Raw genomic sequence first — 14,252 nt, 5'->3', positions numbered from 1 at the left:
TGGTCATATCTGCCCTTGCAGGTTTAGTGGCTGCACTGGCAGTGGTGCCAGCAGGAGAATCTGTTCTACCAGGATTTCCAGAAGTTGAGACAGGAGCTGAGGTGGCATTAGAGACTGCGACGATGGTGGTGGTAGTGGTGGCGCTAGTGGTGGTGTCTGCCTTTAGAGCAGTGGAGGCTGCACGTTCTGAGGTACCAATGGATTCTGCTGGTGTGCCAGTTTCTCCAGATATGGAGGCAACAGTTGTTGTTTCATTAGAGACTGAAATCGTGGTGGTGGTGGTGGTTGTGGTGGTGGTCGTGGTGGTGTCTGCGTTTCCAAAAGTGGAGGCTGCACTCCCTGAGGTACCAGCGGGTCCTTTAGAAGAGCCAGGTTGACCAGATGTGGAGACATCAGCTGACGTTCCATTAGAGACTGCCATGGTGGTAATGCTGGCGGTTGTGGTGCTGGTGCTGGTGCTGGTCGTGGTTGTGGTGTCTGCTTTTTCAGAAGTGGGGGCTGCATTGGGCGAGGTGGCAAGTGGTTCTGCTGGTGTGCCATCTTCTACAGATGTGGAGGCAACAGGTGTTGTTTCATTAGAGAGTACAATCGTGGTGGTGGTTGTGGTGGTGGTGGGGTTGGCTGTGCTGGTGGTTACGGTGGTGGTCGTGGTGGTGTCTGCGTTTCCAGAAGTGGAGGTTGCACTGCCTGAGGTACCAGCTGGTCCTGTAGAAGACCCACGTTGTTCAGATGTGGAGACAGCAGCTGATGTTCCACTAGAGACCGTTTTGGTGGTGCTGGTGGTGGTGCTGTTGCTGGTGCTGGTCGTACTTGTGGTTTCTGCTTTTTCAGAAGTGGGGGCGGCATTTGGTGAGGTGAGAGCAAGTTCTGCTGTGTTCACAGGTTGTTGAGATGGGGAGACAGGAGGTGCTGTTGAATTAGAGGCTGCCCTCAGCCCACTTGTGCCAGAGGTAGACAAGGCAGGAGCTGAGCTTCCAGTAGGTGCTGGTGTACTGGCCTGTCCCTCAGATGTGGAGACAACAGGACCTGCGGTTCCATTAGGGCCTGTTGAACTGCCTACTCCTTCAGATGTGGTGACAGGAGCTGAATTTCCTTTAGATACAGCTGTTGTGACATCCATCAACACTGTGGAGACAGCAGGAACAGGGCTTGTAAAAGAGCCTAGAGTAGAGGCTGGACCTTCAGTTGTAGAAGCAGGACCTGAGCTTTCATTAGAGGCTGCCGTATCTGCCCTTACAGGTTTAGTGGCTGCACTGGCAGTGGTGCCAGCAGGAGAATCTCTTCTACCAGGATTTCCAGAAGTTGAGACAGGAGCTGAGGTGGCATTAGAGTCTGCGACGATGGTGGTGGTGGTGGTGTCGCTAGTGGTGGTATCTGCCTTTAGAGCAGTGGAGCCTGCACGTTCTGAGGTACCAATGGGTTCTGCTGGTGTGCCAGTTTCTACAGATAGGGAGGCAACAGTTGTTGTTTCATTAGAGACTGAAATCCTGGTGGTGGTGGTGGTCGTGGTGGTGTCTCTTTTTCCAGAAGTGGAGACTTCACTGCCTGAGGTACCAGCGGGTCCTTTAGAAGAGCCAGGTTGACCAGATGTGGAGACAGCAGCTGACGTTCCATTAGAGACTGCCATGGTGGTAATGCTGGTGGTTGTGGTGCTGGTGCTGGTGCTGGTCGTGGTTGTGGTGTCTGCTTTTTCAGAAGTGGGGGCTGCATTGGGCGAGGTGGCAACTGGTTCTGCTGGTGTGCCATCTTCTACAGATGTGGAGGCAACAGGTGTTGTTTCATTAGAGATTACAATCCTGGTGGTGGTTGTGGTGGTGGTGGGGTTGGCTGTGCTGGTGGTTGTGGTGGTGGTCGTGGTGGTGTCTGCATTTCCAGAAGTGGAGGCTGCACTGCCTGAGGTACCAGCTGGTCCTTTAGAAGAGCCAGGTTGTCCAGATGTGGAGACAGCAGCTGATGATCCATAAGAGACCGTTTTGGTGGTTGTGGTGGTACTGGTGCTGGTGCTGGTTGTACTTGTGGTTTCTGCTTTTTCAGAAGTGGGGGCTGCATTTGGTGAGGTGAGAGCAAGTTCTGCTGTGTTCACAGGTTGTTGAGATGGGGAGACAGGAGGTGCTGTTGAATTAGAGGCTGCCCTCAGCCCACTTGTGCCAGAGGTAGACAAAGCAGGAGCCGAGCTTCCAGTAGGTGGTAGTGTACTGGCCTGTCCCCCAGCTGTGGAGACAACAGGACCTGCCGTTCCATTAGGTTCTTTTGAACTGCCTACACCTTCAGATGTGGTGACAGGAGCTGAATTTCCTTTAAACACAGCCGTTGTGCCTTCACTCGCCCCTGTGGAGACAGCCGGAAGAGGGCTTGTAGAAGAGCCTAGAGTAGAGGCTGGACTTTCAGCTGTAGAAGCAGGACCTGAGCTTTCATTAGAGACTGCCGTATCTGCCCTTATAGGTTTAGTGGCTGCACTGGCAGTGGTGCCAGCAGGAGAATCTGTTCTACCAGGATTTCCAGAAGTTGAGACAGGAGCTGAGGTGGCATTAGAGACTGCGACGATGGTGGTGGTAGTGGTGGCGCTAGTGGTGGTGTCTGCCTTTAGAGCAGTGGAGGCTGCACGTTCTGAGGTACCAATGGATTCTGCTGGTGTTCCAGTTCCTCCAGATATGGAGGCAACAGTTGTTATTTCATTAGAGACTGAAATCGTGGTGGTGGTGTTGGTTGTGGTGGTGGTTGTGGTTGTGTCTGCGTTTCCAGAAGTGGAGGCTGCACTCCCTGAGGTACCAGCAGGTCCTTTAGAAGAGCCAGGTTGACCAGATGTGGAGACAGCAGCTGACGTTCCATTAGAGACTGCCATGGTGGTAATGCTGGTGGTTGTGGTGCTGGTGCTGGTGCTGGTCGTGGTTGTGGTGTCTGCTTTTTCAGAAGTGGGGGCTGCATTGGGCGAGGTGGCAACTGGTTCTGCTGGTGTGCCATCTTCTACAGATGTGGAGGCAACAGGTGTTGTTTCATTAGAGATTACAATCCTGGTGGTGGTTGTGGTGGTGGTGGGGTTGGCTGTGCTGGTGGTTGTGGTGGTGGTCGTGGTGGTGTCTGCATTTCCAGAAGTGGAGGCTGCACTGCCTGAGGTACCAGCTGGTCCTGTAGAAGAGCCAGGTTGTCCAGATGTGGAGACAGCAGCTGACGATCCATAAGAGACCGTTTTGGTGGTGGTGGTGGTGGTGCTGGTGCTTGTGCTGGTCGTACTTGTGGTTTCTGCTTTTTCAGAAGTGGGGGCTGCATTTGGTGAGGTGAGAGCAAGTTCTGCTGTGTTCACAGGTTGTTGAGATGGGGAGACAGGAGGTTCTGTTGAATTAGAGGCTGCCCTCAGCCCACTTGTGCCAGAGGTAGACAAGGCAGGAGCTGAGCTTCCAGTAGGTGCTGGTGTACTGGCCTGTCCCCCAGGTGTGGAGACAACAGGACCAGCGGTTCCATTAGGGCCTGTTGAACTGCCTACTCCTTCAGATGTGGTGACAGGAGCTGAAGTTCCTTTAGACAGAGCTGTTGTGACTTCCATCAACACTGTGGAGACAGCAGGAACAGGGCTTGTAGAAGAGCCTAGAGTAGAGGCTGGACTTTCAACTGTAGAAGCAGGACCTGAGCTTTCATTAGAGACTGCCGTGGGAGCAGCTGTGGTGGTAGTGGTCGTATCTGCCCTTGCAGGTTTAGTGGCTGCACTGGCCGTGGTGCCAGCAGGAGAATCTGTTCTACCAGGATTTCCAGAACTTGAGACAGGAGCTGAGGTGGCATTAGAGACTGCGACGGTGTTGGTGGTGGTGGTGGCCCTAGTGGTGGTGTCTGCCTTTAGAGCAGTGGAGGCTGCACGTTCTGAGGTACCAACGGTTTCTGCTGGTGTGCCAGTTTCTCCAGATATGGAGGCAACAGTTGTTGTTTCATTAGAGACTGAAATCGTGGTGGTGGTGGTGGTTGTGGTGGTGGTCGTGGTGGTGTCTGCGTTTCCAAAAGTGGAGGCTGCACTCCCTGAGGTACCAGCGGGTCCTTTAGAAGAGCCAGGTTGACCAGATGTGGAGACATCAGCTGACGTTCCATTAGAGACTGCCATGGTGGTAATGCTGGCGGTTGTGGTGCTGTTGCTGGTGCTGGTCGTGGTTGTGGTGTCTGCTTTTTCAGAAGTGGGGGCTGCATTGGGCGAGGTGGCAAGTGGTTCTGCTGGTGTGCCATCTTCTACAGATGTGGAGGCAACAGGTGTTGTTTCATTAGAGAGTACAATCGTGGTGGTGGTTGTGGTGGTGGTGGGGTTGGCTGTGCTGGTGGTTATGGTGGTGGTCGTGGTGGTGTCTGCATTTCCAGAAGTGGAGGTTGCACTGCCTGAGGTACCAGCTGGTCCTGTAGAAGACCCACGTTGTCCAGATGTGGAGACAGCAGCTGATGTTCCACTAGAGACCGTTTTGGTGGTGCTGGTGGTGGTGCTGTTGCTGGTGCTGGTCGTACTTGTGGTTTCTGCTTTTTCAGAAGTGGGGGCGGCATTTGGTGAGGTGAGAGCAAGTTCTGCTGTGTTCACAGGTTTTTGAGATGGGGAGACAGGAGGTGCTGTTGAATTAGAGGCTGCCCTCAGCCCACTTGTGCCAGAGGTAGACAAGGCAGGAGCTGAGCTTCCAGTAGGTGCTGGTGTACTGGCCTGTCCCTCAGATGTGGAGACAACAGGACCTGCGGTTCCATTAGGGCCTGTTGAACTGCCTACTCCTTCAGATGTGGTGACAGGAGCTGAATTTCCTTTAGATACAGCTGTTGTGACATCCATCAACACTGTGGAGACAGCAGGAACAGGGCTTGTAAAAGAGCCTAGAGTAGAGGCTGGACCTTCAGTTGTAGAAGGAGGACCTGAGCTTTCATTAGAGGCTGCCGTATCTGCCCTTACAGGTTTAGTGGCTGCACTGGCAGTGGTGCCAGCAGGAGAATCTGTTCTACCAGGATTTCCAGAAGTTGAGACAGGAGCTGAGGTGGCATTAGAGACTGCGACGATGGTGGTGGTGGTGGTGGTGGTGTCGCTAGTGGTGGTATCTGCCTTTAGAGCAGTGGAGCCTGCACGTTCTGAGGTACCAATGGATTCTGCTGGTGTGCCAGTTTCTACAGATATGGAGGCAACAGTTGTTGTTTCATTAGAGACTGAAATCCTGGTGGTGGTGGTGGTCGTGGTGGTGTCTCTTTCTCTAGAAGTGGAGACTTCAATGCCTGAGGTACCAGCAGGTCCTTTAGAAGAGCCAGGTTGACCAGATGTGGAGACAGCAGCTGACGTTCCATTAGAGACTGCCATGGTGGTAATGCTGGTGGTTGTGGTGCTGGTGCTGGTGCTGGTCGTGGTTGTGGTGTCTGCTTTTTCAGAAGTGGGGGCTGCATTGGGCGAGGTGGGAAATGGTTCTGCTGGTGTGCCATCTTCTACAGATGTGGAGGCAACAGGTGTTGTTTCATTAGAGAGTACAATCGTGGTGGTGGTTGTGGTGGTGGTGGGGTTGGCTGTGCTGGTGGTTGTGGTGGTGGTCGTGGTGGTGTCTGCATTTCCAGAAGTGGAGGATGCACTGCCTGAGGTACCAGCTGGTCCTTTAGAAGAGCCAGGTTGTCCAGATGTGGAGACAGCAGCTGATGATCCATAAGAGACCGTTTTGGTGGTTGTGGTGGTGCTGGTGCTGGTGCTGGTTGTACTTGTGGTTTCTGCTTTTTCAGAAGTGGGGGCTGCATTTGGTGAGGTGAGAACAAGTTCTGCTGTGTTCACAGGTTGTTGATATGGGGAGACAGGAGGTGCTGTTGAATTAGAGGCTGCCCTCAGCCCACTTGTGCCAGAGGTAGACAAAGCAGGAGCCGAGCTTCCAGTAGGTGGTAGTGTACTGGCCTGTCCCCCAGCTGTGGAGACAACAGGACCAGCGGTTCCATTAGGTTCTTTTGAACTGCCTACTCCTTCAGATGTGGTGACAGGAGCTGAAGTTCCTTGAGACAGAGCTGTTGTGCCTTCACTCGCCCCTGTGGAGACAGCCGGAAGAGGGCTTGTAGAAGAGACTAGAGTGGAGGCTGGACTTTCAGCTGTAGAAGCAGGACCTGAGCTTTCATTAGAGACTGCCGTGGGAGCAGCTGTGGTGGTAGTGGTCATATCTGCCCTTGCAGGTTTAGTGGCTGCACTGGCAGTGGTGCCAGCAGGAGAATCTGTTATACCAGGATTTCCAGATGTTAAGACAGGAGCTGAGGTGGCATTAGAGACTGCGACGGTGTTGTTGTTGGTGGTGGCGCTAGTGGTGGTGTCTGCCTTTAGAGCAGTGGAGGCTGCACGTTCTGAGGTACCAACGGTTTCTGCTGGTGTGCCAGTTTCTCCAGATATGGAGGCAAAAGTTGTTGTTTCATTAGAGACTGAAATCGTGGTGGTGGTGGTGGTGGTGGTGGTTGTGGTGGTGGTCGTGGTGGTGTCTGCGTTTCCAAAAGTGGAGGCTGCACTCCCTGAGGTACCAGCGGGTCCTTTAGAAGAGCCAGGTTGACCAGATGTGGAGACAGCAGCTGACGTTCCATTAGAGACTGCCATGGTGGTAATGCTGGTGGTTGTGGTGCTGGCGCTGCTGCTGGTCGTGGTTGTGGTGTCTGCTTTTTCAGAAGTGGGGGCTGCATTGGGCGAGGTGGCAACTGGTTCTGCTGGTGTGCCATCTTCTACAGATGTGGGGGCAACAGGTGTTGTTTCATTAGAGAGTACAATCGTGGTGGTGGTTGTGGTGGTGGTGGGGTTGGCTGTGCTGGTGGTTGTGGTGGTGGTCCTGGTGGTGTCTGCGTTTCCAGAAGTGGAGGCTGCACTGCCTGAGGTATCAGCTGGTCTTGTAGAAGAGCCAGGTTGTCCAGATGTGGAGACAGCAGCTGACGATCCATAAGAGACTGTTTTGGTGGTGGTTGTGGCTCTGGTGCTGGTGCTGGTGCTGGTTGTACTTGTGGTTTCTGCTTTTTCAGAAGTGGGGGCTGCATTTGGTGAGGTGAGAGCAAGTTCTGCTGTGTTCACAGGTTGTTGAGATGGGGAGACAGGAGGTGCTGTTGAATTAGAGGCTGCCCTCAGCCCACTTGTGCCAGATGTAGACAAGGCAGGAGCTGAGCTTCCAGTAGGTGCTGGTGTACTGGCCTGTCCCCCAGGTGTGGAGACAACAGGACCAGCGGTTCCATTAGGGCCTGTTGAACTGCCTACTCCTTCAGATGTGGTGACAGGAGCTGAAGTTCCTTTAGACAGAGCTGTTGTGAATTCCATTAACACTGTGGAGACAGCAGGAACAGGGCTTGTAGAAGAGCCTAGAGTGGAGGCTGGACTTTCAGTTGTAGAAGCAGGACCTGAGCTTTCATTAGAGACTGCCGTGGGAGCAGCTGTGGTGGTAGTGGTCCTATCTGCCCTTGCAGGTTTAGTGGCTGCACTGGCAGTGGTGCCAGCAGGAGAATCTGTTCTACCAGGATTTCCAGATGTTGAGACAGGAGCTGAGGTGGCATTAGAGACTGCGACGATGGTGGTGGTGGTGGTGGCGCTAGTGGTGGTGTCTGCCTTTAGAGCAGTGGAGGCTCCACGTTCTGAGGTACCAACGGGTTCTGCTGCTGTGCCAGTTTCTCCTGATATGGAGGCAACAGTTGTTGTTTCATTAGAGACTGAAATCGTGGTGGTGCTTGTGGTTGTGTTGGTGGTCGTGGTGGTATCTCCTTTTCCAGAAGTGGAGGCTGCACTGCCTGTGGTACTAGCTGGTCCTGTAGAAGAGCCAGGTTGACCAGATGTGGAGACAGCAGCTGATGTTCCACTAGAGACTGTTTTGGTGGTGGTGGTGCTGGTGGTGGTGGTGCTGGTGCTGCTGCTGGTCATACTTGTGGTTTCTGCTTTTTCAGAAGTGGGGGCTGCATTTGGTGAGGTGAGAGCAAGTTCTGCTGTGTTCACAGGTTGTTGAGTTGGGGAGACAGGAGGTGCTGTTGAATTAGAGGCTGCCCTCAGCCCACTTGTGCCAGAGGTAGACAAGGCAGGAGCTGAGCTTCCAGTAGGTGCTGGTGTACTGGCCTGTCCCCCAGCTGTGGAGACAACAGGACCAGCCGTTCCATTAGGGCCTGTTGAACTGCCTACTCCTTCAGATGCAGTGACAGGAGCTGAAGTTCCTTTAGACACAGCTGTTGTGACATCCATCAACACTGTGGAGACAGCAGGAACAGGGCTTGTAGAAGAGCCTAGAGTAGAGGCTGGACTTTCAGCTGTAGAAGCAGGACCTGAGCTTTCATTAGAGACTTCCGTGGGAGCAGCTGTGGTGGTAGTGGTCATATCTGCCCTTGCAGGTTTAGTGGCTGCACTGGCATTGCTGCCAGCAGGAGAATCTGTTCCACCAGGATTTCCAGATGTTGAGACAGGAGCTGAGGTGGCATTAGAGACTGTGACGATGTTGGTGGTGGTGCTGGTGCTGGTGGTGGTCGTAGATTCTGATTTTTCAGAAGTGGGGGCTGCATTTGGCGAGATGAGAATAAGTTCTGCTGTGTACACAGGTTGTTGAGATGGGGAGACAGGAGGTGCTGTTGAATTAGAGGCTGCCCTCAGCCCACCTGTGACAGAGGTAGACAAGGCAGGAGCTGAGCTTCCAGTAGGTGCTGGTGTACTGGCCTGTCCCCCAGCTGTGGAAAGAACACGACCTGAGTTTCCATTAGTGCCTGTTGAACTGCCTACTCCTTCAGATGCAGTGACAGGAGCTGAAGTTCCTTTAGACACAGCTGTTGTGATTTCCACCAACACTGTGGAGACAGCAGGAACAGGGCTTGTAGAAAAGCCTAGAGTGGAGGCTGGACTTTCAGCTGTAGAAGCAGGACCTGAGCTTTCATTAGAGACTGCTGTGGGAGCAGCTGTGGTGGTAGTGGTTGTATCTGCCTTTCCAGGAGTAGAGGCTGCACTGGCAGTGGTGCCGGCAGGAGCGTCTGTTCTACCAGGATTTCCAGATGTTGAGACAGGACCTGAGGTGGCATTAGAGACTGTCACGTTGGTGACGGTGGAGATTGTATTGGTGGTGGTTGCCCTAGTGGAGGTGTCTGCCTGTCCAGTAGTGGCGCCTGCATGTTCTGAGGTACCAATAGGTTCTGCTGGTGTGCCAGTTTCTCCAGATATGGAGGCAGTAGGTGTTGTTTCATTAGAGACTGCAATTGTGTTGGTGGTGGTGTTGGTGGGGGTAGTGGGGGTGGCGGTGCTGTTGGTTTGATTTGTTGTAGTGGTTTTTTCTGCAATTCTAGAAGTGGAGGCTGCACTGCCTGAGGTACCAGCTGGTCCTGTAGAAGAGCCAGGTTGACCAGATGTGGAGACAGCAGCTGACGTTCCATTGGAGACTGCCATGGTGGTGGTGGTGCTGGTGCTGGTGGTGTGTGTAGTGTCTGCTTTTTCAGAAGTGGAGGCTGCATTGGGCGGGGTGGTAGCAAGTTCTTCTGTGACCATGCGTTGTTCAGATGGGGAGACAGGAGGTGCTGTTGCAGTAGAGTCTCCTCTCAGCCCACTTCTGCCAGAGGTAGGCAAAGCAGGAGCTGAGCTTCCTGTAGGTGCTGGTGTAGTGGACTGTCCCCCAGCTGTGGAGTCAACAGGTCCTGTGGTTACATTCGGGCCTCCTGAACTACCTACTCCTTCAGACATGGGGACAGGAGCTGAAGTTCTATTAGACACAGCCGTTGTGCCTTCCCTCGCCCCTGTGGAGACAGCAGGAACAGGGCTTGTAGAAGAGCCTAGAGTGGAGGCTGGACTTTCAGCTGTAGAAGCAGGACCTGAGCTTTCATTAGAGGCTGCTGTGGGAGCAGCTGTGGTGGTAGTGCTCGTATCTGCCTTTCCAGGAGTAGAGGCTGCACTGGCAGTGGTGCCGGCAGGAGCGTCTGTTGTACCAGGATTTCCAGATGTTGAGACAGGAGCTGAGGTGGCATTAGAGACTGTCACGGTGGTGGCCGTGGCCATAATGCCTGCTTCTGCTTTTCCAGCAGTGAGGGCTTCCATTGTTGAACTGCCAGCTCGAACTGTAGTTTCTCTAGACTCTGTGGAAACAGCAAACACTTGGTCTTTCAAAGCCTTTTTTAACCTTGGCATTCTAACTTTTAAATCTTTCAAGTATTAAAGTATAAGAATTAATTTAGAGTAATTTTAGATCAATTGTTTTCTAGTAACCTTTGGTAAACTTTCTATAATTCTTCCTTTCTGTTTTGTTGGGGGTTTTTGCCCTGATATATTCCTTCAAGTTCACTGAGTTAACCAATTCTCATAATATTTGTTGCAGCCCCTTACTAAGAGCCTTTTATGGCCACTCTCATGGTGAGATGTTGATCATTCATTCTTGTTTTGGTGATAGATTTCATTTAAACTTTTCAGTTTGACATTTATTATTTTAAATTAAAGTAACTACAATGTTATTTTAAAGGGTTACTACCAGTCCTAGTTTGCAATTGGAACTTTTGTTTCAGTTTTCACATTGGTCTTTCAGTAACTTACTGAGGTGTTTCCACATCCATGTCTACTTCCTGGGAGAGGCATCCCAGCTGGAATCTAAACACAAGCTAGTTTGTAATTCTCTGCTTGGAACTCTTCAGCAGTCCTCTTTGTGCTGCTCCCTTACCAATGTGATGTTGTAAATGATACTATGTATGGCTTTTCTGTATCAAATGAGTTAATGCTTCAGATACAATGTCTAGAAAAGACAAATGTACTTGACTAGAAAGAGAACATCCTACAGATATAGCCATGTCTTTCTTCTTGAAATAATGCTTTTATGGAAATGGCCTGTCATCCATGTCTTGTATATTTTTACCCCTCCTTAAGAAAGAAATTGGTGTATAGACAGAATATATAGAAATTGATATATAGATTTAAAATAAAATATAAACATATACATGTATATTCTACATATAATATTTTATATATTCTTTCAATAAAAGACTAATATTGTAATACAAATATTCCAAAATGTATACATTCTAATATGTATGTCTGTAGAGACAAATAAATATGCATATGTGTAAATATAAACATCTATGATAATATATATGCATGTTTACTCATGTTTATACATACATACACATGTATATTCATGTTTACTCATGTATATATATACATATACACACATGTATATCGATAGTATCTATTTATAAGTTTTATGAAAAATAAACTTTTTATCTTGATACCTCTACATTTTAATTTTTTTCAATGTTCCTTAAAACTTAAAGCAGTGTGCACAGTGTTCTGTACCAGTGTCAGCAGTTACCCTAACTGCGCAGCACCCTGGTGAACCTTTAGGACAAAAGCAATCGTGGAAACTCTATTTAAATGGTTGCAAGACTCAGAGCTTTTATAGACAATTAACCAATATTGAACACTGGGTTTGCACCAGCCTGCTCATCGTAGAAAGAAAACCAAGCTGAGAGTTAGACATGCGGTTCACCGCCAGGGGCCCAGTTAATGCAGGGAGGAGGTTATCATTTTGCAAGAACATGAAACCATGTACAAATCACACTGGCTACAATTGCGACTGACCTGGGAATATAAATTAATGAGAACAGAATGCCAAAAAACATCTTGAATTGAACCAGTCTTCCTAAGATGCTTATGTCCCAGTGTTACTGATGCAAACCCAACTGAAAATGAAGTTGGGAAGAAGCACCTAGGCAGCTCTCATTTCAAGAACATCAATCACAACCATTTTTAACTTTGTAATTAATTTGCGGGTTACAGCCCTATCATACTTGTGGCAGACAGGGGCACGCTGTGATAGTTGGCCCTTTCCTTCCACCACATAAATGCAAGGAATTGGCCTCAGATCCTCAGGCGTGGTGGCAAGTACTTTGTAATGGTAAAGCTATCTCACAGACCTGAGAGCTGATATTTCGATACAGGTAACTGCTATAATTTTTCCTCACCAAGATGCATTTTATTTATATGTAAAGGATAATGATTATCAAATAAATAACACTAAGTACTATAAAATGTTTTAAATTATATTCATAACTCTATATTATATAAAGTCGTAATCTATAAATCACCATGGTTTTATTTATTTTCAGTTTATAGAAGGAAGATTATCTTCAATAAATAAAACACATGTGTATAAACTTAAGGGTTTATTAGCTTAAATAATATTCAGGCCATCCATCCATCCATCCATTCATCCGCCCAATCATTACCAGAAACTCTATGCCAAAATAAGGAAGCTGAGCTCCTAATTTTCTTTTTTAAAATACAATAAAACAAGTTACAGCTAAAATTTTCAACCCATTAGAGTTACCATTCATCATTAAAATATTTGCCAGACACTCAAGCCTATACGAAGTTGTGAATGCCAGAATAGAAAACCAGAGCAAATAACTTCAAGAAAGGAATAATTCACAGAAGAAAGTGAAGTCCAGTAGGCTGGTGGGAGGAGGTCCTGATCATAGGGAAGGAAGCGTTTCAGAAACAGTGTACAACTTTTTAATGGTGTGTCTATGTGTATGTGTGTGTGAGTGCACGAGCATGTGTGTGTGTGTGCACGTACATATGCATAAAAGTGTAAAGTCGTAGTGATACATTGGTTAGTCACTTTTTCTCCACAACATTTTCTCACATTTTCATTTGCCTAAGGCACTGAAGACTGTTCATTGATTGTGGTGGCTAAACTATGAAAACAATGTGGGAAAATTTAGACCTTAGTATTTCAAATACACAATCAAACCAGAGTTTAATGTGTGTGTGTGTGTGTGTGTGTGTGTGTGTGTGTGTGTGTGTGTGTATAACTGTGTTACCCTAAGTTTTGGGGAACAGCATTCTAAAGATTAGAGATTACAAACAAAAGTCAGAAAATATTGTGCGTGATTGTTTTGCCTCAATGACAAAAAAATATTTCTTTTAACATTTTTTTTCAAAGACAGAAATGTAAGTATCTTCTCACATACCATCATTGAAAAGGCACAGGCCTTGGGAGGAAAGGCAGATGGGTCTGAAATTACTACTGTCAGGGACTTACCTGACGTGGAGCTTCTGGCCCCCGTTGTCACTGCTAGGCAGAGGAGACAGATAGTTTGGAAATGTAAGTTAGAGGTTGCATAGCTAGACAAAGTGTAAACAGTAGTCATCTAGATATAAGCTCCCAAAACACATATATAAAGCATTGTATCGCATCTGTCGGGCTCCCTGGCCAGCCTCTTATACATTTCAATATAGTTTTGTAACCCACTAATCATGGCTTAAAACTAACCCTCGGGGCCCAAGTGAAAATTTTAACCATGTTTGCTAGCGTAGTTATTTCCTCCTAGCCAACAATGTGCAGTGTTCATTTGGGAACGATGATCATAGGGACAATGCTCTTCATCCTCAGTTTAACCAGATGGAAACCTCGATTCTAAGCATACACGTTTAGGAAATGAATAAATGAAGGCTAGCAGACTGAGGGGCAGAACTCACACGCCTGAGGTGGACACTCATTCTGCTATTGGGGCATAAACGAAATATAATATAGAACATTTTATTTTTATTTACCTGCCGATGTACTTAATACGGAAGTAGTTGGAGCCAGAGAAACTGTGTAGGAACAAAGGATTTAGGAAAACAGGTTAGTTGAGGAATCTGTGCAAGGAAATTTCACTTAAAAAATATCCTGTCTGCCACTCAAATTAAAAAACATAAAATGATCCGCAGAAGTGACAAACCACTGTCACATAGAAATCAGTATAAATGGCACTGCATATTATGTGCCCACAAAAATAAGAACTATTTTTTGTCATCATCAGCTATAGTGACCAAGAAATACAGTTCAGAAACCAAGTCTCATCAAAGTAGGCACCACTGTCCATAGTGTTAACAGCACTTAGAGAAGGCTATCTAACTTTATTGACAGAGTCTAAGGTCCCCAATCTTTTGATTGTTGTGACCTCCCAACAGTATTCAACAGCAAATAAAATCCCTTCTAAGCCACACAAGGGAGACGTGTGCTGTAGCAACCACAAGTGTGTTCAAAATGTCTGTAAACTCAACCTCTCCAAATTAAGTTAAGCTAATTTGCACAAGAAATTCTCTTACATGCACATAAATTAAACACCTCTACTGAATAATATTATAAAGACATGATTTAAGACTAGGGAATGAACTAATCCTATTTTCAAAACATCTCTAAGGGTGATTATCATTTTCAAATATTTATATCATTAAGCTACCACATATTTCATTTACTACTTATTAAGTTATCACCTAAAAATGTCAAACTTGTGTTGATGATATTTAACTAAGTGGCACAGAGTATTTATGG

At 48.1% G+C, this 14,252-nt stretch overlaps 1 protein-coding gene across 1 annotated transcript in view; it reads right to left on the bottom strand.

Moving 5' to 3' along the window:
• Positions 1-14,252, bottom strand: part of Muc19 (mucin 19, oligomeric) — a 122,983-nt gene that overhangs the window by 39,605 nt on the left and 69,126 nt on the right. The window contains 3 exon segments of the mRNA NM_001309489.2: positions 8-10,020; positions 12,975-13,004; positions 13,487-13,528. Of these exon segments, the coding sequence (NP_001296418.2) occupies positions 8-10,020; positions 12,975-13,004; positions 13,487-13,528 (10,085 nt within the window).

Source organism: Rattus norvegicus, chromosome 7 (genome assembly GCF_021556685.1).
Source record: "Rattus norvegicus strain SHRSP/BbbUtx chromosome 7, alternate assembly SHRSP_T2T, whole genome shotgun sequence".
Taxonomy (NCBI): domain Eukaryota; kingdom Metazoa; phylum Chordata; class Mammalia; order Rodentia; family Muridae; genus Rattus; species Rattus norvegicus.
This window is presented reverse-complemented; position numbering and strand designations above follow the sequence as displayed.